This window comes from Notamacropus eugenii, chromosome 1 (assembly GCF_028372415.1).
Source record: "Notamacropus eugenii isolate mMacEug1 chromosome 1, mMacEug1.pri_v2, whole genome shotgun sequence".
NCBI lineage: Eukaryota > Metazoa > Chordata > Mammalia > Diprotodontia > Macropodidae > Notamacropus > Notamacropus eugenii.
In genome coordinates this window covers 761165864-761193770 of record NC_092872.1, presented here as the reverse complement: position 1 = coordinate 761193770, position 27907 = coordinate 761165864, and the positions used below count along the sequence as shown (strand labels likewise).

General features: G+C 55.6%; 1 protein-coding gene across 1 annotated transcript in view; it reads right to left on the bottom strand.

Moving 5' to 3' along the window:
* Positions 1-27907, bottom strand: part of KLHL29 (kelch like family member 29) — a 183467-nt gene that overhangs the window by 41991 nt on the left and 113569 nt on the right. The window contains 1 exon segment of the mRNA XM_072650301.1: positions 625-766. Coding sequence (XP_072506402.1) covers positions 625-766 — 142 coding nt within the window.

Genomic DNA, 27907 nt, shown 5'->3' with positions numbered 1-27907 from the left:
CTTTGGCTTTTGACCCCAGCATACCGTGCCTTGTGCTGTACTTACCAGGGTGATTCTGATTGAATAAGCTTCCTGAGGACAGAGGGGCCTCCAGCACTGGGCTAGGGCCTGCCCAAGGGCCAGAGAACCTCCCTAGTGGTGAGAGTCATGCAAGGGCGGGATGGGATGCCTCCACAGGTAGTGAGCTCCTCATCCCTGGCTGTGTGCAGGGAGAGTCTGGAGGCCTACTTGTCAGGTGGTGGAGGTGCCTGTTGGGTCTAGGTTGGGTTGGAGGCTGCCAGAGGCCCTTCCTACTCTGAGGGTTTGTGATTCTGTGCTCTGAATTCAAGGGAGAGGAATGGAATAGGTGCCTGGATGGGGGAGTGTGGGTGACATGTCCAGACACCTGCCCCAGAAAACAGAGGCCACCCATGCCTAGGAGGGGGCTTCTCAGCATCCTTGCTGAGAAGTCAGGTTGCTGCTGGGAGTCCCTGATGTGAAGGCTGGGCTGAAGCCTTGGGAGGAGGGAAGCAGAGGCTGAGACAGAGGGGGAGGGAGCTCTGAAGGCCAGAGAGATGGAGCTGGAGGGAGTGTGGGAGGGAGAGAGGTAGAAGAAGAGAAGGGCAGAACTGCTGCCCCAAATACCTGGGTTCTCACTTTCCCGAATCTGCTTAGGTGGTGGCTCATCTGTGTCCCAAGGCGTGGACTGGTTGATGGGCGTCTGCCCCCACCTGACACTGGTAGCCAATCCTTGCGAAGGAGTTTCTACCTTGGAGAGGCCAGGCAACTGGAGGGGAAGACAAGGGAGATGCCCCCTGGAGTCTGCACACCTTCCACCTCAGCCTTTCCCACACGCATACAGACACATATGAACGTGCACACACATACTGCACATACATACAAGCAGGCACACACATGTGCATACACATACACCCCCCCCACATGCACACACATGTATACATGCTCCCCTAGATACCTTGCACTTCAGTGGGAGGGTTGGGATGGTCCCTTCCCACACACATACACATGCACACACACACACACACACACACACACACACACACAGGCACACACACCTGAAGCTGACCCTCACTGACTGGATACTCATTCTCTCCTGTCCCACGAGCCCACTTGGGCTGCCTCCTCAGGAAAAGAAGACCCAATGGCACCACAGACATTCCTAGGAACACCATGTGCCAACCCAGCAAGGGGAGACTGGCCACTGAGGGTAGTGTTCACCCACAGAAATGAGAGCTTGGGCTGACTGGCCACCAAACTGCTACCAGCTCCATGTGTGCCCCTGCTCCACAGGGGCATGTAAGAGACACAGCCCTGGGACACTGGAGGCCAGGGAGCTGGAAAGGGCAGGGCTCCCCAGACGGCTGGGTGCCATCCAGGCAAGGGCATGCCAGCCCAACCTGTCTCCTTTTTGAATAGACTACTGAATGAGCAGATGAGGTGAACACTGGATCTCAGCCTACCAAGGTGTTAGTAAAGCTCTTGTCTTGATGAACCCTTCCTGGCTTCACCCTGTTTGCCTGTTTCCTCATATGAAAATGAGCTGGAGAAGGGAAGACAAAACCAGTCCAGAAAACCCCAAACAGCCCCACCAGGCCCTCCTCTCCCAAGGCTTTGTATAAGGCAAGACTCCTGGGCAGAGCTCAGTTCTGTGAAGGGACTGAGGCCAGCCAGCCAAACCTCCCCTTCTACAGAGGAGGAAACAGAGACCCAGAGAGGCCCCCAGTGAGTGCACTGGTGGCATGATCCTGGCCGGGGTCTCCTGGCTCCCAGCTCGCTGATCCACAATGGAGGGATGCACCAGCCAGGAGGGGAGCAGCCAAGGGTCTTTCTGGGAATGCTGCCAGGGGCTTCCAATCAGTGCTCAAGGTCAGCTCTACCTTTCAGAATTGGCTGGTCCTTGGAGGAGAAGCATGCCAGCCCAACCCAACGCCTCTTCCACTTGGTGGGAAGCACAGACACATGCCACGATCCCAACCCCATGACCATGAACAAGGCTACTGTGATTACTGGGACCGGATGTGGGATTCCATCTGGACAGGTGACTTCCAGTGAGGAGCTCTGGCTCTCACTTAAAGTTTCAGGGAGATGACTTGAGCCTGGGCACCCAGGCAGGGCTTGAAACTGAGTTATCCTGATTTGGAGGGTAGTTCTCTGCCCCTAGGCCACCCCGCTTCACAAAGCTCACACTGATGACAGTACCTGACGTGCATAAAGATCACAAAACTGCACATGCCACACTGTCGCAATTGAGAACCCCTATTTTACAGATGAGGAAATGAAGGCACAGAAGGGGAGAGACTCATCCAGGGTCTTCCTGACTCCAAGTGTTGGGGTTGGGACAACCAGAGATGGTACTATCTTACACAGACTCTGACGTCAATGCCCCCTTTAGTGATTGGCCATGGTGGATGATGCCCCAGAAAGGGTGAGTGTTGTGGCAGAGGAGGGAATGGTGAATGAAGAAATAAGACACAAAAGCCAGTGGGCAGTACCCTTCCCCCCACTGTATGTCTTTTTCCTTTTCTCTTCCACTTCTCTCTGTCCCTTTTTCTCTTTCTCTCTTTCATGTCTGCAAACAAACACTCAGCTTGGGGAAGAGTTATCAATGACTTTCTCTCCCACCCTATTGTGGAGTCTTCCTTGTGCCAGGTTGGGTCAGGTCACCATATATCAGTAAAAGACTCGGTTTTATGCATCACTGGCTTCCTCTGCCAAAAGGGACACCCTTCATAGGAAGGGAGGGGAAGCTGGCTCCTCTCTGCTCTCAGGGTTTTCTCAGCCCAACCATGAGCAAGTGTTCAGAGTGGCTGACTGGCTTCATGTTGGTATTCAGGAGCCCTGGGCCCTGAGAGAAGGGGCACACACACTTTAATGCAGGCTCATTAGCTTCTTGGCTTGGAAGCCTTGGACGTGGCCCAGGCTCCACCCAAAGACCAGCCAGTCCTCGCTGGGGTTCTCATGAATATGACAAGCAATCACACAGACTCATAAGAAAACCAGCCTGTGTTGGCCTTGGCCCAGATAGATAAACCAACTGTCCACCCCGCCAGTGGATGCTTTTCCAGCAAAAAGCAATTTGTAGGAGAGGAGTTTCATGGCTTTATTTCTATCCTGCTGGCTACCTTCTTCACTTTGATCATGGTATGAGGGATGCCCACGGCTGGCCTCCCGAGGAGTTAGTCCAACTGTCCGGCTATCCAGAATAGCTGGGTAGGAAGGCCTGGCTGTGTGGTCATCTCTGTAGGTCTGTGACTCCTGCTCATAGCCGCCCACTCCTCAGCTGGCCCTGCCAGCAGGATCAGCTCAACAGGCCATCAGGGTGAGGGGCCTTCCCCACATCTCACTCTTACCCCTACTGGGCCAGGCTGGGCATGGTTTGTGTGGGGCTGGGGGCCAGCGCTCAATGGGTGGCCCAGCAACAGCCCAGTCAGTCCCTCCTCAGATGAGGCTGGTGGGGCACTGAGCTATAGCCACTCCTGGGCTCCTGGGCAATGAGATGCTAATGTATACCCCATGAATGCGGGGCTGTCTTTCAGGGCTCTGGGGCCATTCCAGGGAGCTGGCAGCTCCCTGGCCCTCATTTTTTAGTTTGAGATCGTGTCTCAAGGAGGACAGCACAAGGTCTTAGCCCCCTGCTGGGCTCAGACACACGCGGCACATGCCCCATGGTTACTTGCCCCCTGCTTTGGAGAAAGGCCAGCAGCAGCCCATGAAGCCCAGGTTCAGGGAGAGGAGAAGGCTCTCCCAGGGTGGGTAGGGTAGTCTGAGATATCTTCCTTCCCTTCATAAGGGTTGGCGGCAGTCTCTGAGTCCCCCAGCTCCTTCCAGGTCCCCTCAGGGTAGAGGAACTGGGACACGCAGGACCAAGGAAATCCATTCTTGCAGACAGCAGGATGCCTTGTTCTGCCTGGCCCCTGGGCACACTTTCCCATGGCCCAGAGCCAGCCCAGGATGTAAGGGCCATCTCCTAGGGAGGCTTCAAAGGTGGGGCAGAGGATTCTTACCCAGATACAAAGGTTGGGACCAGAAATCCACAGTCTGCTCCACTTCTGAGATTCAGTGATTCTGGGTCCCCTCTCTCCTGGGGAGTGGCCGGGGTGGATCTGAGTCCTGAGTTAGAGACATGGCCCCTGGGTGGGCTGGAGTAGGGGTTCAGAGAGAACCAGGGACAGACCTGTGGGGGCCAGACTGGGAGGCAAAGGGCCTGGGTTCCAGTGCTGGCTCTCCCTCACATCTTTGCTGCTTCTTGCCTGGTCTGACCTGGGGGGTATCCCTGCCTCTGGCTCTTCCTCTCTCAGCCTACATGCATCAGGAGCTGCCTATACTTTCTGGTCAGCACGTGACACTGTCCCTGTCCCTGTCCATGGCTCCTCATCCTCCCCTGTGTGGGCTTGGCCCTGGCTCCTGGGCCACGTGCCTGCTGAGCCTGACCCCTGGGCCTGGAGTGCCTTCACTCCTCCTCTCCATCTCCCACCTTTACTGGCTTCCTTCCAGACTCGACAGGATCCCCTGGCTCAGGAAGCCTGCCCAGGCACCCTGCTGCTGGTGCCTACCCATTGGGATGCCCTTCTGTCTCCTCTTTCTGGCTTGTGTGCACCCAGTTATTTACCCGTGGTCTCCTGCTCAGAGCATAAGCTTCTGGGGGCAGGATTAGCCCTCCCCTTCTGTGTATCTCCAGCACTTAGTGCAGGGCATGGTACACAGTAAGCATTTAATAAATGCTTGTTGATCACTGGGCATCCGCCTGTTGAATCTTCTCCAGACTGAATACCCTGACCTGTTTTCCTATGACAAAGTCCTTTGACAAGCTGCTTGTCCTGTCCTGGACACTTGGCAGTAATGGAAATTTGGAAGATGGGGGAGAAGCGAAGGAAAGAGCTGGCTGTGGACACACTGGGTGTAGGACACCTGTAGGATGAGAGGCTCCACTGTTGCCTTGCTGGGAGGCCATGCCAGGGCTCACCCCATCAAGGCTGCTTCCTCCATCCTGGATCAGGGAGACCCTGGGGGCAGAGCCCTTAACACCAGTGATCTTAGGAGGCAGCCACCCCTCCTGGAGGGCAGTGGAGAGAGACCAGGCTGGCGGCCAGTGCTCCTGGGTTTTCATTTTCCACCTCGCTTGGCGACCTTGGGTGAGACCCCTCCATCCAGGGCAGATGTGAAGGAGATGATTGGGGAATCACAAGACCCTCAGGGAAGCAGGAGTCATTGCCTCGGGCCTGAGGTTGGGGGTCAGAGCATGGCCTGGGATGGATGATGAGATGGCTCCTCAGGTCCAGTGTCATCAAGTGGTGCAAGGAGTGCTGGCCCGGGGTTGGTTGTGGTCCTGGGCTTAGTGCCCCCGTGGGAAGCGGGTCTGATAAACTCACCCACACCCAAGGGTGGGGAGCTAAGTGTGTGAAGGTGGTGTTTCCAAGAAGAAAAACAAGCCAAAGGAATGCAGCAGAATCAGGGAGTTTTCAGAGGCGAATCATTCTGGGAAGACTCAAAGACTCCTCAAATCACCTCACAGAACTAGCTACACAGTCTCATGAGCACAGGGTCAACCCCCCATTTCACAGAGGAAGAGAGGGATGACTTGCCCAAGGTCACACTAGGGATATCTGGCACACCAGACATCTCCCTAACGTCCCCTGACTTCAAGTCCACCCAACATGGCACACTCAAGCCCACCAATGGCTGAATCTGGGGGCACCCCCTTCCCTGAAGCACTGTTACCTCATCTCTAGGGTCCGGGTACTGAAGGCCCAGAGCTGGGGCCCCTGCTTTGGAACTCTGCCCCACTTCCAGCATGCTGGTCATCGCAGCTGCTCCTGAGAGAGAGATGCCTCCCCAGCCACAGCCCGACTTTCCGGATGGAGGATGAGGAAGGTGCCGCAGGGGATGCCAGTTGCCCCAGAAGGAGCAGAGGATTCCCCCCCACCCCAACACACACACACACAACGCTGCTCAGCCCCCGACACAGTGTCGAGCAGAGCGCCAGCTCCTCCTGCCAGGCAGGACAGAAGGGAATTAGCTGCTGAAGACTCCCTGACAGGACCCCTCCATCAGTGGCCCTGGCCACAGACTTCCCGTTTAGACTCTAGCCACGAGCTGGCGCGCTTCGCGGCCCAACGAAATTTCTAATAATACAAACCAATGATGTGTTAAATTGGACACTTGGAGCGCCAGCGCCCACAGCTCGAAGGGGCTGAAGGAACCAGCCTTCCTTTTCTCCGCCAGTTCACAGCCGGCTCGCTCTCCATGCTCCTGGCCACTTGCAGGAAGGTAATTTTGTGTTAAACTTTAATTTCAGTCTTGTCGCTTTAAATGTCTCTTCAGATCCCCTTGACATGACAGTGGACGTGCCTGTCTCCAGAAGGTCACTGGCTCCTGCAGAGCGGGAGCGAGCAGGGCAGGGCAGAGGGCCACAGGGCTCTCATACATCACCATCAGATTGGCAAAGCACAACACACACAGCTTCTCACTGCATTCCTCCCATTTTATGAGCAAGGAAACTGAGGCACAGAACTATGGAATCACTTGACCACAGTCTGAACCCAGTCCTCTATCTATGACACCCATAGCCTCAGACAATGAGAGAGGGATGAGAGGAAATGAACTGGATTTAAGCCCCCACAAACACAGACTCGGGGTGGAGTCCAGAGAGGGAATCAGGAATACTCTAGGATAGATTAGCCCTGAACGCTGGCCCAACATCCCCTCCCTCTTCTCTAGCATCTTCCACCAGAGAAGTCCAAGGGTCCAAGAGCCTTTAGTGGAGGGTAGGATGAACAGGCCCAGGCTCTCTGACCCCCAACCTGACATTATGGGGTCAGTGCCCCTCAGAGCCCCAAGAGTCTGCTGCTCAGACAGCTTGTGTCCTGCAGGTTAACTGCTGCTGGACCCCTTCTAGGTGCCCATCTCTCTCTCCTGCCTTCACTTCCTCCCCCCTCTCTATCTGTTCCTCTTTTCCCCTCCATTCTCTCCTCTCTGCTCTCCTCCCTCCTCTCCCTCTGCCCCCCTCTCCATCTCTCCCCTTCTACCCTGTCTCCCTCCATCTCTCCCTTCTCCCTCTGCTCTCCTCCCTCCTCTCTCCCTTTGTCCCTCTCTCCTTCACCATCTTTCTGTCCCCTCCCCTCTCCTCCTTTCCTCTCTGTTCTTGCCTCTCCTCCATCTCTCTCCCGTTCCTTTCCTCTGCTCCTCCTCTTCCCCCACTTGTCTATTCCCATTTCTGTCTTCTTATCTCCCTTCCTGAATGATGAAGAGTCCCTGATGGATCTTGCATCACTGATTATAGAAAGGGTCCCCATGTCTCTGATTCCTTTCAGTGTCTCTCAGACTGCTATGGTCTGGCTTGTACTCCCATCTCTCTGGGAAGTCTCCTGTTCCTGTGGCCTCCTTCTAGGGATCTTCCACCAGCCCACCTGACTGTTTCTCTGGTCACTGGCCTTGGCTCCTCTGGGTCTCCTTTGGCCATTGATGCCCCCTACTCGCCCCTTCTCTGTCGGCCTCTCTGGCCTGCTACTCTGCCTTCTGCTGTGAAGCCCTCCAAGGCTGACTGAAGCTGGGCTTCTGCCGTGAGAACATCTCTATTGTAAGTCATAGTAAAATCCCAGGCTCTCCTTGAGTTATGTGGACTGGTATTGCCTGAACCTTAAGCTGGCACAGCATCTTGCCTCCTCCCTTGCTCTGGTCCCTAGTCCTCCTCAGCACCCTCGAGTGGTTGCCACAGACAAAGGAGATGGTGTCAGCTCTTGGCAGCCTGCTCTGCCCCCTGCCCTTCTCCGGGGAGCAGCAACTCAAGTTTCCTTTGGCCCCCCAAAGCCCAGCCTTCCCAGCATATGGCAGTGGCTCCCCGATCACTGGAGCTGAGTAGAAGGGGAGCTGGTATGGAGGGCGGCCTGATTCTTGCCCCCTGAGGCCCAACCTCCTCAGCCCACGGCAGTGACAAAGAAGGCAGAGGATATGATCACACCTGGGAAATCAAAGCTCCTGACCAGTACCCAAACACTTTCAACTGCAAACTTCTCAGGCCCCATTTGCAAGGAACTTTTCATCCACAGTAAAATCCAAAAACATTTCAAAGGAGCTTTGAACTAAGATCACTGATGGGAGCCCCCCTCCCCCAAGCCCAACCTCCCTAAACAAAGGTGTCTTTGAAAAGAGTGAAACCCTTCTTCTTCTAAGGAAGCGGGTGATGTGATAGCTGGCTGCTCTCCTGTTCTGCCCTAAGATGTCAGGGCCAGGGACGGCCCCCTCAGTGGCTGCCTCTGATGTGGACCAGCAGCGTTGGGCAGGGCCCTCCAGAGGCCCCTCCTCCAGCCAGCCCACTTGGTCTTGGTGGCTCCTGGCCACCGCAGGGGCGCTTGACAGTCATGGGGTCTTGGCCTTTCTCTGAAGCAGAGAGGGAGGACCTAGGGAGGCTCCAGGCTTCGAAAGGATGCCACTTCTCAAAGTTCAGATCTGTGTCCTTGAAGCCTCAGAGTGTTGCCCCACCCTGCCCACCTAGGATGTGCCCTTTGGGGAGCAGTGGGTGTTCTGGTGACCTTCCTGATCTGAGTGTAGTCTCATTTCTGTCATCATGACTGGCTGCTGGCATCCAGGGGTGGCAGTGAGAGTGTGGGGGGAGACCTGCCTGGGAGGCCCAGCCCTGGCAGTGGGGCTCCTTCTGAGCCAGCTGGATGAGGTGACCTCTATAGTCCTCTTCAGTCCTGAGGTCCTGCTGAGCTCTTCAAAGGAGCTCTCTTGGACCCATGCCCCTGAGCACAGTGACTGCAGAAGTCCCTAAATCTCCCTCTTAATCTGTCACCACCTGGTGGGCTGAGCAGGGGCATGAAGGCAGCACAGACAGTGGAGTTCCAGGCCCATCTGTAAAAGGAGGGGCTGGACCCGATGATGTAGGCAGCACATATAGGCACCTGCCACATGGGCATGTCAGTGGTTGCTGGGTGCTAACCGCATGTGTTAGGTGCCAGGGATATAGGGACCAGACAGAAACAGTGTGGAAGGGGTGAGAGCTTCTTGGCCTAGGTCTGAAGATTGACTCTGGGCCCAGAGAAGGACCGTGTAGGCCAGGGGTTGGTGTGCCCCAGAGTGACCTACAGGAAGTCCAGGTATCTGGAGGGCCCCTTTGAAGTGTGGGGGATGGTGTGAACAAAGGGACAGAGATAGGAGAAGACAAGATGGAAACAGGCAGAACGCAGACGAGGGGATGATACACCATTATCCTGGAAAGGGGTGGAGGAGGTAGACTGTGCAGCAGCCTTGAATGACAGGCTAAAGGCTGGTGGAAAAGAGACTAAAAGTCGAGGGAATACTCATCACTGCAGAGAGATTTCTGGGTCAATGGTTGCCGCACCCAGGAGCTCCATCTTGGGATGAAGTTTGGATTCCACACTTTCTTACTGCTCCCCGCCATTCCCGAAGCGCTCCCACTCTATCTCCCTGCCATCCTGTTCCCCACCCTGGGGGCCGCGGGGACTTCTGAGTGTCGCAAGGGCTGGGACCCAGGCAGGGGCAGGGATGCAGATGGGAGGAAGCCCACTAGTGATGCACTCCCCATCAGCACCAATTCCTCTTTTGGGATTTAAAACAAGAAAACCCCAACAAACACAGAGTGGGAAACAGATGGCCGAGAGTACAGGAGTGGGGAGGGAGGACAGCCTCCCACATGCTTCCTTCCAGTGTGGCTAATGGAAAGAGGCAGTATCCGGATGTTCTCGCGTGGCCGTGGGGGTTATTGGTGCTCTTTTTAAAGCAGCTCCCCAAGTGGGGTCCACACATACTGAGTGACTGCCACCAGCGCTGTCGAAATGAGCTGAATTGCCTTCCCAAGGACGCCAAGAGGGAGCAGCCCGTGTAGTCCTCCCCAGGCTGGTCCTCCCCAGTCAGCCTGGCTCCCTCGATCCTCCCCACCCCACTCTCCAGCTGCACTCAGCCTCTGCCGGGAAAGACCAAGCTGGGTAGCAAGGGCAGCAGCTGTCCAGTGGAGGAGGGTGCGACCTTGGGTGGGGCAGAACCAAGGACAGAGTCTGCAGCAGTGGGGAGATTGAGGCTTGCCACCAGGGACAACTGGCAGCGAGCTCCCCTGCACTGGAGGGAAGTGGCTTCACCTTTGGCAGAGGCTGCATGGCCCCTTGTCAGCAGGGGTCTCCTTTTGGATAGGGTTGGACTTGGGGTTGCTGAGGTCTTATTCAATGCAGGTATTTGATGATGCAGGTCAGGTTGGCAGCTGCTAAGTACCAGGAGCAGCCTTGCTCGAGATCTTGACCCCACTCCTTCCTGTCTGGGTGACTCTGGAGCAGTCTCAGGCCCTCTCAGTGCCTCATCTTCATCTCTAAGAGGAGGCAGAGGATGCCAGAGGTCCCTGTCTGCAGTAAGCCCAAGATCTCAGAGGTGGGAGGGGGCTCACTAATTCCTGAAAAATAAATCTGCCACTGCCCCTCCAAGAGGTCTGGTAGGAGGAAGGTATGGGCACTGCACCATTCCTGGGGCTGCTGGGGTCCCCACTAATGGGGCCTCAGGGACCTGGAAATGAACTCTCCTTGCTGGCAGCTCGCCCCCTCCCTGCTCCACCTCCCCATGGGTGACTTGCCCCCTCATCATCCCCTCCCAGTTGGTGGCTTGTCCTCTCCTCTGCTGACAGTTTTTTTGGGGCTGGGTGAAGGCAGGGTCCCTTGTCATCAGACTGTCACCAGGGACCCCAGAGACCTGGAAGTCAGGGTTTCCTGCCACAGGCAAGGGGTCACCAATCCCTTGGGGAGGTGTGGATTTTCCTACACTGCTCCAGCTTGGTGGGTGTGCCCATTCTACCCACATGGGACTCAGGGACCCTGCCTGCTCTGCAGAGAACCATAGCAGGAGCTGGAGCCTGGGAGTCCTTGCCCTGCCTCTTCAGAGGAGGCTACTCAGACTTAGAGGTCACAGAATTTGAACCCAGGGCTCCTGACTGCAGAACTTGAGGTCCCCACTAGTCCTGCAGAGGTTGACTCCATGCCCACATTCCCAAGGGTAGCACTGATCATCTGGGAGATCAACAGCATGCTACCCAGCATGGCTTCTGCCCCTGCCCTGGCCACGGTGGCTGCCTCCTTTCCTTTATTCCCATCCTACCCCCTCCTCTCAGTAAGAAGGAGGGCTGTCTGACCCCTAAAGACAAAGGGCTAGAAGTGAGAGACAGCTCCCTTCTCAGAGAGGAGGTTTGGAGGAAAGCCTCCCCTCTAGGGACGCTGGGCCTCAGAGGTCTCCCTTAGGATCCTCTCTGGATACCACTGGGGTCTTAGTCGGGGGCTCTCTATTCTACCACCTGGACCCTGAGCTCCAGGGTCTGGCTCCCATTACACCAGGGTCTACGTGGAGACACTATCATCCTGGGTTACTGGGCAGAAAACAGGCCAGGTTCCAGTAGGAATGGGGCTGGTTCTGGGATCTGGAAGCTGTCCCTGGACTTCTTAGTTACCCTGCCCCTTATCTGTGTGGGTGACAGCCACGGGTCTGAACAAGGCAAGGCCAGGGTGAGCCCACCTGCCTTTGTCCATGGGGCACAGTCTAACCGCCCTGTGCCCTGCTGGCTCCTGCTGTGACCTCCAGCTCCCAGCCAGCCTCTCCTTCTCTCTGGCTTTCCTCTGGCCAGCCACAGCCCACACCAGCTCCTTCCAGTACGTACCTCCCCAGGGTCCCCTTCAAGGCCCCAACTCCCTGAGCTGCTGGTTTATATATGACCTTCACCATCCGTCAAAAATATTCCACGGTTGTTTCAAGATTCCTAAAAACCAGATTCAAAACAACTCAAGTCCTTTTGGAAGGCGCCAGTCATCCCAGGAGGCAGGAAGCTTGGGGCCTCCACACACTGCAGACAGCGTTGGGCTCTGGAGATGAGCCCTGGCAGCCCCTCAGGGACCCTGCTAAGGGCTCAGGCTCAGGCCTATCTGTCCCACCGCCTGTCATCTCTATAGCCTCTTGACCCCCACTTTGTGCCTCTCCCTTAAGAGGAGCATCTGCCCATGGACGTCTCTCTAATCCTGGCCAGGAACTCCCAAAGGGTAGACCCAGCACAACAGGCATTCACTATTTACTGGTTTCTCATGTGCTACTGAACATTCCCAATTCACCAACTGAGCACAATGGCTACTCCCTGGAATCCTGCTCCTAAGGACTCAGCATGGAGCCCCCTCCCCAGGAACTGGCGTGGATGCTGCCTCCTCAGATCACCCAGAGCCTCTCTACTGGGAACAAACTGTTTCTCTCCCCTGCACCTCTGTGAGGACAGAGGTGTCCTGAAGGCAGGCACTTGGTCATTCTTGTCACTGGAGTCCTGGCCCAGGGCTCAGTCAGAGCAGCTCCAGTGTAGACGTGTAGCTCGGTGCCCAGAGTGGGAAGGCTCTTTCTGCGGCTGCAGCAGAACCTGCTCTGGGCTTGGCCCGAGAGGCAGAGGAGGGGACAGTGACTAGCCATCAACCAGACCTTGTTTCTCTGGCAGGGGGAGGGGCAGGGTCTTGCATTTCTCCCCCCTAGTAAGATCCAACACTCGCCAAGTTCTAGAAGCCCCCTGCCCACTGACTAGCCTAGGAAACTGGAGGCTAAAGAGAGGTAGGATGGCGAGAACGTTACAATTCTTCCTTCACACAGAGAGGCACCAGCCAGGGGGCCTGTCTGACCAGCCATGTGACCCAGGCAGGCTACATCTACCTCTGGGCAGGTTGGACGAGAACATCCCCAAGGTGGCTGGCTGCTCTGCCATCCCGTGGTCACCTGGGTTAGCAGGGCCAGTGGTTGCCTGAAGCATGACCCGCTTTCGAGTGGGGATCTTCACAAACACTCCTACACTTAGGCCCCTGGGGGGAGTGAAGGCTGAAAACCTCAGCCAAACAGGAAGCTGAGGGCACAGGTCTCTGACCTGGTCTGGGTGCACAGATCCGGGCCAAGACGACTCCAGTGAGGACTGCTGTATGGCTCTGAGGGTCGCTGCAGAGATGTCAGCCCTGCGGGGACCGTCTAGTGGCAGTCTGGCTCCCAGAGGTGCCCCGCCAGGTCTGCTGAGGGCTCCTGCCCCATTCCTGGGCTCCTGGTCGGGGCATGTTTGTGAACTGGTCACCTGAGTTTTGTTCCCAGACTTCATTGCATGAATGCAAGTTTGATTTTCAAAAATAACTGTAGCCACCAGAGGCCTCCCAGACCTGGAGGAGTGTGGCCAAGGATGCAGCTCGCTCATCTCCACAGCATCCCCCCCAGTCCAGCTTCTCCCCACATAATCTTATCAAGTTGAGATAAAATAAGTCAAATGATACAAAAGGACAAACGACTCCCAGGTTTGAGAATAAACTGAGCAACCACGCACTTGTGTGTGTGGGACCTTTGGGGCACTGAGGCAGCAGAGGCTGGGCTCCACAAGTGAGCTGGTCATAGAGGTGGGCAGGGACAGGTGGGCAGGGCTGTGGCCCCTCCACCCTGTGACCAGAGTGGAGGGGAGGGGTGGGGACAGGGGTGCGCACCCTCCAATTCTATCCTGTGACCCCCACCAGCAGTGTTGGGGGGGTGGCGGCAGCAGTTCTGGTGGCCTGACATGAGCAGCCAGGCCTAATGGCCAAACAGAGGGACTCCCAGCATGGGCACTGACCTGGGAGATGGAGCAAAATAATTAACCCAGAAGGCCAGAGATAATTGAAACGCCTGACCCAGTAAGGGCAGAGCAGTTAGAGCCAGGAAATGGGAGGCTGCAATTAGCTTAATTTCTTGAAAAAAGAGTCACAGACTGAACCCCAGCAGGACATGAGTGTCCCCCACATCCCACTGCGGACACTGGAAAATGCTTGTTAAGTGACGGAAAGTTAGGAAGAAGCTCGGAGCTGGGGGTCACCCTGCTTTCAAGGAATTAGAGTGCTGCTTACCCTTCCTCCCCCTGCACCCCTGCAGCAAGCCTCACCTCCACCGAGAAGCCTGCACCCCCTCAGCCCCCCATGGACAGTTCTAGAACCTGGAGCAGAGGGGCCCTACTGGGGGGGATCCACCAGCCTTGGGCAGGGAGAGGCCCCCTGAGGTCTCCATGGTCTCAAGGACCAGAGGAGGCTGTTGAGGGTCCTGAGCCCCCAGGGTGGCTGGGAAGGCTTGAGCGAGGTTAATGATTTTCGCAGGCCTAGAATTGGGAGAGGGTAGAGAAGGCTCACACCCTGGCAGAGGCCAACATGCCCCTCCCAGCTCTTCCTCAGCCTACTCTCCTCCCAGCCTCAGCACCTGGCACTCAAATTACTCTCTTACAAATCATGACAGGTGAAAAGGTGTGGGTACCTTTGAAGGCTTTTAATGAATCTGGGTGCAGAGGGAGCATCCCAGGCCCCAGGGAGCAGAAGACAGCCCCCATGGGCCCTGCTCAGTCATTGGCATCCTGACCTCCTGACCCTCCACAATACTTTGGGAATGAAGGATTCTGGGGTCACTGGCTTCCCAGCATCCTCCAGTACTTGACCATGCCCAGTCCGGTGCCTCCATGTGGTGGACACTCCTGAAGCAGGTTGTCAGCAGGCCAGGGTTGACCTCAGTGACCCCCAAAGTCCACCCCCACCCTGGCCATTAGCACGCTGTTGCTTGGAGAGCACCGCTGAGAATGCCTCGCCAGGACTCAAAGCAAGCCAGGGCGGTTATTCGGTTTACCAGACAAGGATTTCTGCCTGTTTTCTTCTCCTTAAAGATTAGAGAAAGCCTGTTCCAGGCTTTGGCTGGAGATGGTTTGGCAGCGCCCTCTCTTCCCTCAGGTGGAGCTAGCCACGGAGTCCAAGGGAGCCAGGCCAAGCTGGAGAGTGGAGCTCAGGGGGATCTTGGGAGATATTGTGTGTCCAAAAGACAACAGAGTTCAGGCCTGAAGGCTGCAAGGTCAGGGCCAGAGGGAGCAGCTTGATGAGGGGCCCAGGGCCTGGTGGGGGCTGTGGTCAGGGTCCACAGAGCCACACCTGCTTCCACTCCCTTTTCCCTGGTGCTGTGTTCTTGTGGGAAAGTGCAGCCCAGGTGTGAGGCCCGAAAGAGCTGGATCTAGACCAAGCCCCGGGGCAGGCTCCAGGCCCTCATCCCTGGCCCCCTCCTCTCCTCTGCTGCTGCCCCCGCCCCGGGGCAGCCCCTCATCCTTTCACACCTGTAAGACTGCAGTAGCGGCAGGGGGATGGGGTGGGGTCTGCCTGTGTCCACGTTCTCCCTGTTCTGATCCATCGTTCACTCAGGTACCAAACACAGTCTGACCCTGTCACACCCCTTCCTCGATAAACCCCAGTGGTTTCCTATCACCTCCAAGTCCTTCTACTTGGCATTCAAAGTCCTGTCCCCCTCCCACTTTTCTTCTCAGACCTCACTCCCTGATATTCTTCTGTCCAAGGACACTCTGGCCTCTGGAGTTCCTAACACCTAACTTCATCTCCAGACTCTTCCTTTCTCTGACTGTGCCCCACTCCTGGAGTGCTGTCCCTCCTCTTGGCTTCCCTGGCTTCTGTCAAGGCTCAGCTCAAACCCCACGTTCTCCAGGAAGTCATTCCCAACCTGCCATGATGCTGCGGGTTATCTTTCTGTGTCCTGTTTGTAAATGGGTGTCTGTACGTTGTCCCTCCCCCTCCCCCCCCAGGGGCTGCTTTCAGCCTTTCTTAGATCCCCAGGGCTTGGCACACAGTGTAGATGGCAGGTGAGTAAATGCCCTGGACATGGAGGCTGGCACCAATGGCTATTGTTCCTGAGACTTCTCTCACTCCTGGAATCAGCTGCTCCTTCCCCCCCTCACATTCTACCTTCAATGCCCAAGTCCCCCCACCTCCTCCAGGAAGCCTCCCTGGATGAATCCCCCCTCAGCAGGGGGGGGGGGGATTGTGAAGTCCTGGCAGTGATTCTAGTCTGGCCTACCCACCCATAAATCAATCAGTGAGCATTCGGCATGCCCTTACTATGTGCCAAGAGATGGAGGAACTAAAAAAAGGCAGACCCCCATCCTGTCCTCAGGTGGGATGGAGGAAGGGCACTGACACAGGTGAAGACCTGCCAGACACTGAGGGAGGAGGGGGAGGGGAACCAGCAGCCAGAGGACATCTCTCCCTCTCTGGGTCATCGCCTTTCAGCAGAATGTGCCCACTTTGGTGATGGGGACAGTTATCTGTTACTGCTGTGGACCCCAGGCTCTTCGGACACTCATCCCCCTACAAACAAAGGCCTTGGAAAAGACATCCAAAGGAGCTAGGCTGGGCCCTAGGACCTCCCCCTCCCCTCCAGTTTTATGGAAGGGTGGGAAGGGAAGCATTGATTAAGCATCTACTGGGTGCCAGGCCCTGTGCTTTACAAATAGGATCTCACATGACTATGTCCCAGGACGGGATCACCGACTGACCTCTAACAGAGACTCCCTGAATCTAACTTGATGGCTAGCCTCCCTCTCCAGCCTCCACACCACTCCACAGGACCTCCTGGCCTCCTGGGGAATTGGCAGTTTCCATCACGATCTCTCCTGTCCTCAGAGGACCACTTACTAGGAAAGCAGCTTCTGCAGTCATGAGAAAGGGCCTCTGGAGGAGCTGTCTGCTCAGACTTGGGGGGGGGGCAGGCACTGTGTCGATGGCTTACGGGACAATGATGCAGCCTTATCAGGATGGGGGCTGGCCAACAGGGGTCATGTGAAGTGGCTGCTCACCCCATCCTCTGGATACTGTCCTTGCGCCAGTCCCACTCCAAGATAGGCAGGGGTGTCTAGCCTTGCCGAGCAAGGGTGGGGCAGGCTCCATCTACCTGATCTGAGTCAGTGAGGGTGGGAACAGCAGGAGACCTGGGGACACTGTCCCCCAAGGCCAAGTGCTTTCTCTGCTATCCTCTGGCTTGCCACTGGTGTCAAAGTCTCTTCTCACAGCAGACTCCTGACTCCCGTTCCATATCCTGTGATGTGACCACAGCTGCTTCCGGTGTTCCTGACAAAGGGGGCTCCTAGGCCTGGCTCTAGGCATTCTCCTGGGCAGTCCCCAGATGCTGGAATGTTCTCCCTTCGCAGCTTTACCTCTTGGCTCCCTTCTGTCTGCCCCTCTGTACTCCAGTCCTCAAGGCCAGGGCTGCTTCTGGTCATTGTCTCCTGTGCCTTTATCCTGACAGTCTCTCTGCATTTGAATTGGACCCCTTTGAGGACAGGCCTAGTTCTGACTTTCCAGGTATCCCTAGAACTTGGCTCATCGCTGGCACATGGGAAGTACTTTGTCCCTAGACTTGTGGGTCATTGCTTGGGCCTGACCCTGGTGTATCCCTGATTCACTCCTCCCCCACCTCTGGCACTCACCCAGCTGTGACATCTTGCTTAGCCCAGAGCTTGGGCCCCTCTACAGCAGCTTGCTGCCCCCAGGTAGGACTACTTCCTGCTGAGTGCCCTTTGGCACCGTGATCTCCTGCCCTCATCAGTCACTGAAGGACTGAAGTTCTGCACTTGAGGAATCCGGGGGAATTCATGGGCAGAGAGAGGGAAGTCTGAGACAGGTTAGCCCTGAAAGCTTGCTTCTTGAGGCAGGAAGCATTGTTGCCCCTAGGTGCTGAGTGGGGAAGGAGGCATGGGGCTGGGAGGTCTGTGGGGGACCTTTTGTCCCCCTCCTCACCCACCTAACTCTAAATATGCACTGCCTCTAAATGCTGGCCAGAGAGGGAGACCTGAGACCGGAGTGCCAGAGGGGAGTCCTCAGGACTTCTGAAGGCTTGGGGTTGAGAGGGTATCCCTGGACCAACTCCCCACCATTCACCATGGTCAGAGAATCCTAGCCATGGTGGGCAGGCTCTGTCCCCCTCCTCACCCACCTAGCCCAAACAGGAAAGTGGACTTCATGCTGGTCCAAGACCATAAACATTTCTGTTTCTTAGGTCCCCACAACCATCTCTCTCCAGGGAAAGATTCTCATAGGTAAGAAGAAAGGATTACTGGAAGGGACATCATTTTAGAGGAATCTGAAGCCCAGTGGGGCAATGACTTGCCCAAGGTCATGTGGGTTTGAAGTAACTTAGCTGGGATTTGAACCCAGGGCCTCTGACTCTATCAGCTCTTGGGCTCTTCTCTGGGGCTCCCAGAGGGTTGTCACTTGGGGACTGGGCTGGGCTGAAGCTTTCTCTTCTAATAGACATTTAGATGGCCTGCTGCCCTGCTGGGGGCCAAGAATACCCACTTCTCTTTGCTGAAGAAGGTTGAAGGCCATCTGAGGGGTCTGGATCCCTGTGGGTCCCCAGCCCAGACAAAGGTGGACTGAGTCCCCCTGGCCTCAGCCTATGATGAGGCCCTGGCTATCCAGGTCAGGGAAGGGGGGCCTTTCAGCCTCACTGGATTTCCCTCTTTCTTAGCTCTGAGTATTAAACTATGAGGCTCTCTAATCCATGCTGACCAGTGGAGATGCAGGCTTACGTTCTTGCTCTGGCTCTGCTCCCCTGCAGGGCCCCCAGCCGCCTGCTCAGCCTACCCAGATTCTGTCAGCTGACTGTGGAAGACCATCTCTGAGACCGGTTCTTGGGGCAGCTCCTCGGCCAGGCCAGCCCACACAGATCATGGACAGTTTCACGGCTCTTTCCTTATATTACCTGGGTACCACCAGTCTAGCCTTCCTCTCAAGGGAGAAAGGCGCCCCTGGTCCTCACTAGCTGGCACTGTCCATCTCCAGAAATCGAGGGAAGGTGGGCTCTGTGATGGCCCAAGGAATGGCTGGTGGTGGGAGGGCTGGTCCCAGACTGACCCCTAGGAGGTGCTGGGGGAAGGCCCTGCAGAGGCCCACAGAGGCCAAGCCCAGGGAAGAAGAGGGGCGGTGAGTGACATGTATACTCTTGGCAAAGCTGGCAGCTAATAATTATCCGGAGTGGCAGAGTGCTGGGGCCTTCATTTATAATTCTCCTTGCTCTGCTTACTTTCCAAAGAGTGAGTTTTTAATTTAAAAAGAAAATCAGCCTCTATTTTGGGAGTGAAAGTGATTGGAAAAGTGATGAACAAACAAGTTCTTTGCTAAGCAGCTTCTGCGGCTGCCCATCCACAGCACCAAGAAGATGGTGGCCCGAACAGGGGGCTTAGTGTTCTGGGCAGCTCTCCCCCATTTGGGATCTCGGGGTTTTCCCAGGCAGCCCACAGGGCAAAGTGCAGAGAATCCAGTCCCTTCCCATCAGGCTGATCCCAGAAGGGGAGGCTGCTCAAGGTCATACTACTGGGTCAGGTCTAGAACTATGTCCCCTGAGAAAAGGCATCACAAAGGACGAGTCCCAGGGTTTCCTGCCTTTCTGTCATTGCTCTTGGAGTCCTGGCACAAAACAAGGCGATGGGCCATGTGCCTGTGCTCCCTACCCTCTCTGGACAGCAGCCCAGGGTCACTGGAGGCACCCCCACCTGCTTGCTTCCTTCCTGGGCTCTCCAGCCTCTCTGAGGAACACAGGCCTCACATCTCAACTCTGCTCTGAAAAGTTGCTCTGCTGTCCAGTTCGAAGGGGGGGCAAGGGGAGTCACAGACAATGCCCTTGGGGCACCAGCACCTCCAGGAGCTCACTGGCACATGCGACCAACTGATGCCGGCTCTGTTCCCCTTGGGTTGGCTTGGCCCAGTGCTGCCCCCAAGTAATCTGAAGTCACAGGAACCTTGCCCAGAAAACCAATGGCCAGAGGTGAAACCACTGCTATGCCAGCATCCCCCCTAGAGGACATGCCTGCTCCTGAGGAGACGTCTTCCTTGGGGTGTTTGTGAAGATGCTCGCCTTCATGGGGACCTTCCCCACAGAATCCTCTCAAGATGACCCCATATCCAAAGCAATCTCCTCCATGGGGTCCCTCTTTTGCAGATCTCTCCCACACAGAGAACGCTCAAGGGGCTGTGATGGGGCCCTTGAGGGCCCTCGGGCATAGGCTGGGCAGGTCACAGAGGATCAGAGGAGGAGCCTGGAGACAAGGAAGGAGGTAGTGAATGCCATTTTGACTGACCATATTGAGGGAGGTGATGAGGAGAAGCTGAGGGTATAGGGCCCGGCCCCCGAATGGGCATTGGCAGCTGCAGTGGACGGCCTTGGGCTTCTGCTATAGCTGACCTCTGTCTGGGCTGGCCAGCCTGCCTTCCCTCTTGGCACCTTGTGGGCACTTGTCCCCCCAGCCCCTGCCTTCCCCATTAGAGTGTAAGATCCTTTTTGTATCTCCATCTCTGGGAACAGTGCTTGGCATGCAGGCTTTTCTTCTGGGTGGCACAAGCCTCAAAAAGCTTTCTTGTATCTGCTGCTGCCTCTCTACCCCTCAAGACAGCAGGGGCTCAATGAGAACGTTGACTGATTTTCAGGTGGAGTCCCTCTCAGCCACACAAGTATTGAAGAAATTCCCGCAATGAGTTCTGTGATCCTCAGAGCAGGTCTGGGGGCGCTGTCTGGATCCACATGAAGTTATACGAGCCTGGCAGCCCCTGGGGCAACAGGACACTTGGCTTCCCAGTCTGAGGTCCCTGGTAGCCCTGGGCTTCCAATCCTGAAGAGGCCAGGTGGGGGCAGTGATGGAGCTCGCCAGAATCCGGTCAAACCAGGGCATCCATTTCAGAACCAGGCTGGGGAATTCTCCAGGACTCCACGGCTGGGAGGGTTTTCTCATCAGTGAAGCAACTTCTCAAAGAAACAGTGTTTACCCTTCAAGCCCTCAGACCCTGCCAAGACTCATTCCTGGGCCCAGGTTTGTGGCAAATTTTGCACAAAGAATGTGGAATGGGAAAACAGTTTGTTTTATGAGCACACGTTGTTCACCCAGAATATTTCTGGGGATGAAAAACAGTGGCCTGAGTGGCCTTGGGAAGAGCTCTCAGCATTTGAGGAAATAGCAGTGATGACAGGAAAGGCCAGAGGAGGTGGGAACAGGGTGGGATGCACATGCCTGCCCATGTGAGTGACCCCTGCAGAGGGCTGGCTAGGTCCCATCCTCATCAAGTGGCAAGTCAAAGAAGGCTGGAGTTTGGGCCAGGGGCAGGCCAGGGGCCTGGGACCAAATTCTGCCCCGTCCTTCAGCCCCTGCATGGCTGTAGGCAAGCAGGGCTCTCCACCTCAGTTTCCTTCTCTGTACAGAGAAGTGGATAATGTAAGGTCTCTTCCAGCTCCCAATCTTAGGGTCCCTCTCTGTTGCTGTCTTATAGATGGGCCCTTTGATGTCCCAGAGATGGGGCAGCACAGAATTTGAGAGCTGGGGAGGACCTCAGAGCCAACTGAGACCAAACCTCCCTAACATGCCAGACAACTGTTCATGCAGCCTGCACCTGAAAAGTTCTCGTAGAAGGGACCTCCTCCTCCCACATTTCCTCCCATCAAACATGAACCTGCTTTGTGTGCCTCCCCTCCCCCCACCATGGCGGAGACCTGGGGGTACAAAGCTAATCTCTCCTCAATGTGACACATTTTAGGTATTTATCCACAATTGTCCCATTCTCCGAGTTTCTTCTCCAGGCAAAATGTCTCCAGTTCCTTTAGGAAACCCTTGCATGGCCTGGACTCCCAGTCTTTCCTTCTTCTTATCACCTTCCTTTGGACCTTCTCCAGCCTGTGTCCTCCTCAAACTGGCCCCCAGGACTGGAGGGCTGATGAGCACCCTAGACTTGGGAGAGATGGGGCCCATAAGACACAGCCAAGATGGCACCAGTTACTTTGACTGTGACCTCACTCAGCTCAATACAGTCGATTACCACCTGTTCCTGCTCTTTCTCAAAACAGCTTCTGCCTATCCATACCTCCCTCACCATATACAATGCTGTATACACTGTATACAGGGGCACTCTGCCTTTCCAGGTGGTCACAAGCCAGCCATGATAACTCATGGATACAGGGATTCAACCAGTCTGAAATAACTTGCCATCATGAACCTAGACCCCTTGACCAAAGCTCTGCCAAAAAACCAAGGAACTCACATCTATGGCATCTTCTGGATTTATCTACTAGGGAGATGAGGCTAGCTCGTCATGCCCTGTGCTTGCCAGAGCCATTTGGCTTCATTAGGACCACTGGCTGAGAGTTGGAGGAGGTTTTGAGCCTCCTGTGACCTCCTAGAAGTCACATGAAGCTACCCCCTAGCTCAAGGCCAGTGGAGAGAGAAGCCAGCCTTGCATCTCAAGAGGAGCTGTTAGACATGTCTGGAAGGAGAAACAGCAAATGTTCGACTTTAATAGTCATTTGGCATCAGGGAAAATTCCTACCAATTAGCACTGTCCGGGAGTGGAGTGGGCTGCCCCTCGTTAGGGAGACATAGTGAGCTCCCCATGCTTGGTGGTATTCAGCCCAGGCTGAATGGTCCTTGTTCAGTCCCTGCCAGGTTGGAGCTGCTCTGATACCTTGGACTCGATGATCACATGCCTTCCCAGACTGGTCTGAGTCAATAGCCCCATTACAAGCCCCACCCCCAAATCTGTTGCAGCTTGAACCCTGAGATCCTCCATCTCTGCGGCCAAGGCAAGGGCTTTAATTGATGAAGCAGGGAGGGAGCAATCCGCCATCTCTGGGCAATTAAAAACCGTCTTACTCTCATGAGCAGAAGAGATTCTGCCGCGTGTGAACAACCAGAAATAATTAAAATCCTTGTGCTTTGGTCATAAATAATGATGGTAAATGAACACTGTGACCTTCAGGAAAAATATGAAATTAAAACCCATTTGGTTTGTAAATGCATTCAGCATGGAATCAGCAGGAATCACCCAGAGCCCCCAGAGACAGGAAGGACGAAGCCAAGGACTGACTGTGCCCGATGCTTCGTGGGAAGCCCCCAGCCCACGATGGCTCAGGGATGTGAGGGAGGAGCTGGCACCTCCAGGCAAAGGCCAATGAGTTCCAGATGTGGCCCTTCCTTGCTGCTACCCCCTCCCAGACAAGGAGAGGCCCAGAGCCAGATGGCCAGCTGTGAGCCTGAGGTGTTTGCACATTCCTGTGAAGCCTGTGGCTGGCCAGGGCTCCCTAGGGGGACGTTGCCCCCAAACCAGGAGAGGCTGCCCAGCCCAGACCTGGCCGCTGGCCTCCAGAGCTCCAAGGGGAAGAGCTGCTCCAGCAAGGCAAGGCTGGGCTGGGGTCCTCCTCTCTTTCCTCACTGCTAGCTCTTCCCATGCTCTCAATTCCCCTGATGGACGAGTCCATTTGCCAGATGGGGAAGCTGAGGCCCAGAGGCCTCCAGACACAACAAACAGAGCAGGACCATCGTGGAGGGCTCCTTATACCTTTATCAGGTTCCCTGTCCCCTGTGCATGTGCAAATGCATGCACGCACACACACACATACACACACACTGGCCTGGCCACTCCCTGAGACCAGTCTCTCTGGGAGAGAGTAGACCATGCAAATCCACAGTTGACTGGCTTGGGTCGAATGGCTGCCCAGTTAGATGCCTCACGAGAGGGGAATGGTTCCCCGGGGTCACTTCCTCAGTCCACCACTGCAGGACCTCTTCCCCTCGCTCTAAACACATATACGCAAAACACATTCACACACACGTGTGCATACACAATACATAATACAGTACCACCACATACACAAACATCCACACTTACACACTCATAGATATACACATATGCATTCATAATCAATTGACAAACATTTATTAAGTGCCCACTTTGTGCCAGGCACTTCCACACAATACACAATGAACATACAAAGCACTCAATGCACACACTTATCCATATACACCCACACGCAATTGATAAACATTTATTAAGCACCTACTATGTGCCAGGCAATAGGCACTTACACACAATACAGATGCACATGCACGCATGCACACACACACACGCGTACACACTTTCAAAGCCCAACACCATGACCAAATAGATTTCCAGTCCCAGAACGTTCTCTCACCCCGACTCTGGGGGAGAGCAGGACCCAGCCTTCCCCTTGGTAAAAACCCTCTGAAAAGGCTGCGTGTAGAGACTTCCATTAACAAAGTAGGGGGAGGTGAGGAGGGGGCCTGGGAGCCAGAAAGAAGCCATCTCCTCTTTTCATAAAGGGGGAAACTGAGTCCAAAAGAGTGAAGAAATTTGCCAAGGTCACAGAGCTAGTTATGAGTGGAGCTGGGAGCTGAACCTGGCCCCACCTTCCCACTGAGCCCATGAGGGTGGCCCACAAACTGCCCATCTGGGGGCAGAGAAACTCTAGTTTGAGGGGTGAAGGAGGATCCCTGCTTGCCACCCAAGTGCCTCAGCAAGGTCTCCCTTGACCCCAGGAGAATGGGCACCTCTCCTCTACACAGCAGGCCCTCTCCCCAGTAATGAATCTGGCCCAGCCTGACTGGGAAGGAGGTAGCCTGCCCCTCATGACATCTTTACCCCTGTCCTTGAAGGGCTGCTGAGGACCGTGCTCCCAGAATCCCCCAGTGGGAGCCCTGAGCTCCTGAACTTGCCTGTCTGCTGTGTGTTCTTCCCAGTGAGGCCATGCACACAGCAGACAAGGAGACCCAGGTTCCAGCCCAGCCTTGCCTCTAAGTGGCTGTGTGTCCTGATGCCATTTCCTCCTCTCTCTGTCCAGGTCAGAACTTGTGCCTCCTCCTTGATGTCTCCTCTCCCTGGAGCTGCCAATACATCTCTCTAAGGGGCTCCCAATCCCCAGACTGCATATTTTAGCCTGGTCCACTGGCCTTTCCAGCCTCCTGTCCTTGACCTTCCACTATATGGTCTCATCAGCTTTATGTCTGCAGCTGCCATGACTTGGCCCTGTTATTCATACCTGGAGTGTACTTACTCCTCATGGCTAGGTGACACAGTGGATAGACCCCTGGATCCAGGGTCAGGGAGATCTGAGTTCAGATCCTGGGCAGGTTGTTTAACCCACTTGCCTCAGTTTTCTCATCTTTATAATGGGGATAACAACTGTACCCACTTCCCAGGGTTTTTGAGAAAATCAAATGAAATAATCTCTAAAGTCTTAGCGCAGTGCCTAGCACATAGTAAGCATTACATGTTAACTATTTTTCGTCGTTATCACCGCCACCATCACCACCACCATCATCTCTGCCTCTTGGAATTCTTAGCCTCATTCCAGGCTCAGACTTGGCTCTTCCAGGAAACCTTTCCAAATCTCTCATCGTGAATACTCTGTCCTCCTCAGCGGATCTCCTGCTGACTTGTCTCCATACACACTGTATTTCCCCTTCTTACAATGCACTTCCCTTGAGGGCAGGGGTGGCTTCACTTTTCTCTTTGGGTCGCCAGAGCCCGGCTTGATGGTGGAACACAATAAATATTTCACCAATGCGCAATGAGTTGGATTGAAGGATGTACAAGGTGTGTACGTGTGATGCCTGGGTATAAGGGTTGGGTGAAGGAGGGGAGGAGAGCTCCAGGAAAGGGGAGACACAGGGTACAGTGGGGTATCCCAACACATCCGTAAGGGACAGGTTGTTTTCATCCCCATTTTACAGATAAGGAAACCAAGGCCCAGAGAGGGTGAGTGATGTGTCCAAGGTTATATAGCTGACAAGTGCCTGAGTCTGGATTTGAACTTGGTTCTTTCTGAGTCCAAGTCCAGTCCCAGATGTGTTGGGAGGATAAGATCAGATCATGTCTGCGGGGCACCCTGTAAACCACAAAGCTTCTAGAAAGGCTCATTACTCTTAACTCTTACCATGCTAGCTCACTAAATGCCTAAACCCACCCCTTGATGGGCTCTTGGGGCTTGTGGCCAGCCCAGAACCAGGAACGTGGGAGGATCCAGGGTAAGCACCACTGGGGTTAGTGGCAGTCTGTTCCTGTCTTTTTTCTCCCTGTCTGCAGAGGTTGCAGATCTTGTGAGGCCTATGTATTTCCCAGGGGCAGCCAGTGACTTCCTGGGGCGTCATCAGACTTCCCACAGCTGAGGTATGCAGGAAGGTACATACAATCCTTTGTTGAATCTAGAGCAGGTGAGTCAGCCGGGCGAGGACAGGAAGTCTGTGCCTTTCTTAGGGCATCTACTATGGGCCAGGTATACCCTGAGTGTGGTGAGAGCGCCGAGTCTGTCCTCAGGGGGCTGGCCCCCTCATAGGCACTGCCCATTCAGCATAAGGCCTGGCTTGACACCCAGAGGTTGGCAGCAGGAAGGGGGTTTCGAGAGCCATGCCCTTCCATCTTGGCTGGCACCCAAGGGCAGATTTAGGAGCCTGAGCTTGGCTTGTGCTGCAGGGGAATTTCAGGGCTTGGTGCACAGTGTGCCACCATGTGGGCAATGCCCAGCCTTGGCCTCCTCTTCTCTACCCTGCCTGGGAGGTTCGAAGGCTGCTGGGCCGTTTGTTTGCTCTTGGCCCCTTGCCACGTCTCTTTGGTCCTCACCATCCACCATCGTGGGGGCCATAGAGAAGGCCAACCAGGCGCTATTTGTGATGTGGAGACCACTGACTTCAGACACACCCTCCGTTGTGCCTGACTCCACCCTGGGGTGAGTTGTCTCTTCTCCTGTGCTCTTCCTGGACACTGGGGTAGCACACCTGCCAGGGCCCTTGCCAGTGGAGGCTGACTGGTGTTGCTGAGACCCAGGGTGTGCAGAATCCTCTTCTCTAATCCTCTTCTCAGTACTGTTGAAAAGCCTCTGAGTCTGCCGCTCCACGGACAGGGTGCCCCTCCCTCCACACTTCTTCCCTGGTCAGCCACCTCCCTTGAGCCCCCTCCTGACTCTGCTCAGAGCTGCCAGACATGAGGGGGCAGGGCCTTGCTGTTGTAGCCCCCAGGAATGCCTGAGCCCTACCTGGCCTTCACTACTACAGCTGGGCACTGGGCCAAGTCCACACCCAGGCTTGTGCCTGGCCCAAGGGGCCCCTCCAAGATCTTGAGGTATAGTGCAGTTTGGAAGGGGTGGCTCGGTCCCCTGACCTCCTCTCTTCAGGCACTCAGACTCCGGTGCTCAGATAACCCAGGCCTCAGGAAGCTGGTGATCAGGAGGAGGCTGGTCTTATACCCCCACTGACCTATAGCCTTCTGAGCACCCAGCACCATGGCTGGAGGTTGGGTCTTCCTCCCAATACCACCTGGCCTGACTGCTTAGGGCTGTGGGGTAGGGCTGGAACAGTGCAGGTTTCTGGGAACCCGGCCTCCCAGGCTTTACCCAGGCCTGCAGTGGGCCTGGGGGGCGGGTAGCTGCCCTAGGAGGGGCTGACCTGTTGCCAGAACAGGGAAAGTGGTCAGTGCCATCCCAAGGGAAGGCTGGCCAGGCAGGTGGTGCCACGGTCCCTAGATAGGGCCCAGTCTGGGGTGCTCAGTTCGAGGGGCCTTCCCCCAAAGTGGCCAAGTGCCAGTAGTGTGATGGCCGTTTACGAAGTTTCTTTGCCTGCATGTTGTTTGGACACAGACAGGTGCCTACCCACAGAAGGAGCACCAGCTCCTGGGTGGGCAGCCCAGGCCCCCAGGAGTCTCTGAGTGGCTGGAAGCTTAAGTGGGGAAAAATGTGGTGCGCGGGAGGCAGAGAGTGATGCCTGTTGGAGAAGCAAGAAAGTGCCTGCCAAAGGAGCCTGAGCAGCCTGAGGGCTGGTGCTAAAGGAAGGAGGCTGTTCAAGTCTGGGCCCCCATGGAGGTGGATGACAGGCCAGCCCCCCTGGGACAGTGAGCTCCCTGAGCTGTGGGGGTGTTTGGGGCCCAGCCTGGCATGCGGAGCCAAGCACATCCTTCCCGTTTCCTCTGAGCCTCCTTGAGCCACCTGGTCCATTCCCTAGCATCCTCTCCCATCTGGGAGCTCTGGCTTTGCCCTGCTGCTCTCTCTGCTGCAGCCAGGACTGCCTGCTGCCCTGGGTCAGAGCAGCACTGAGGCCTCTCCACCTTCCCCTCGCTGGCGCACAGCATGAGTTCCATCGTCTCTTCTGGAGCATTGGAGTCGCTGGCCTTCCTCGGGTGGCACTAGTCATCTAACCCTTCCCATGCCCCTCCTCACCAATCCCAGGCCCAGCACTGCTCAGAGGACAGAGGAGAACGGTTTGGGAGCTTCCAAGGAGGCTAGTGATGCCCTGACCACAGGCCCACCT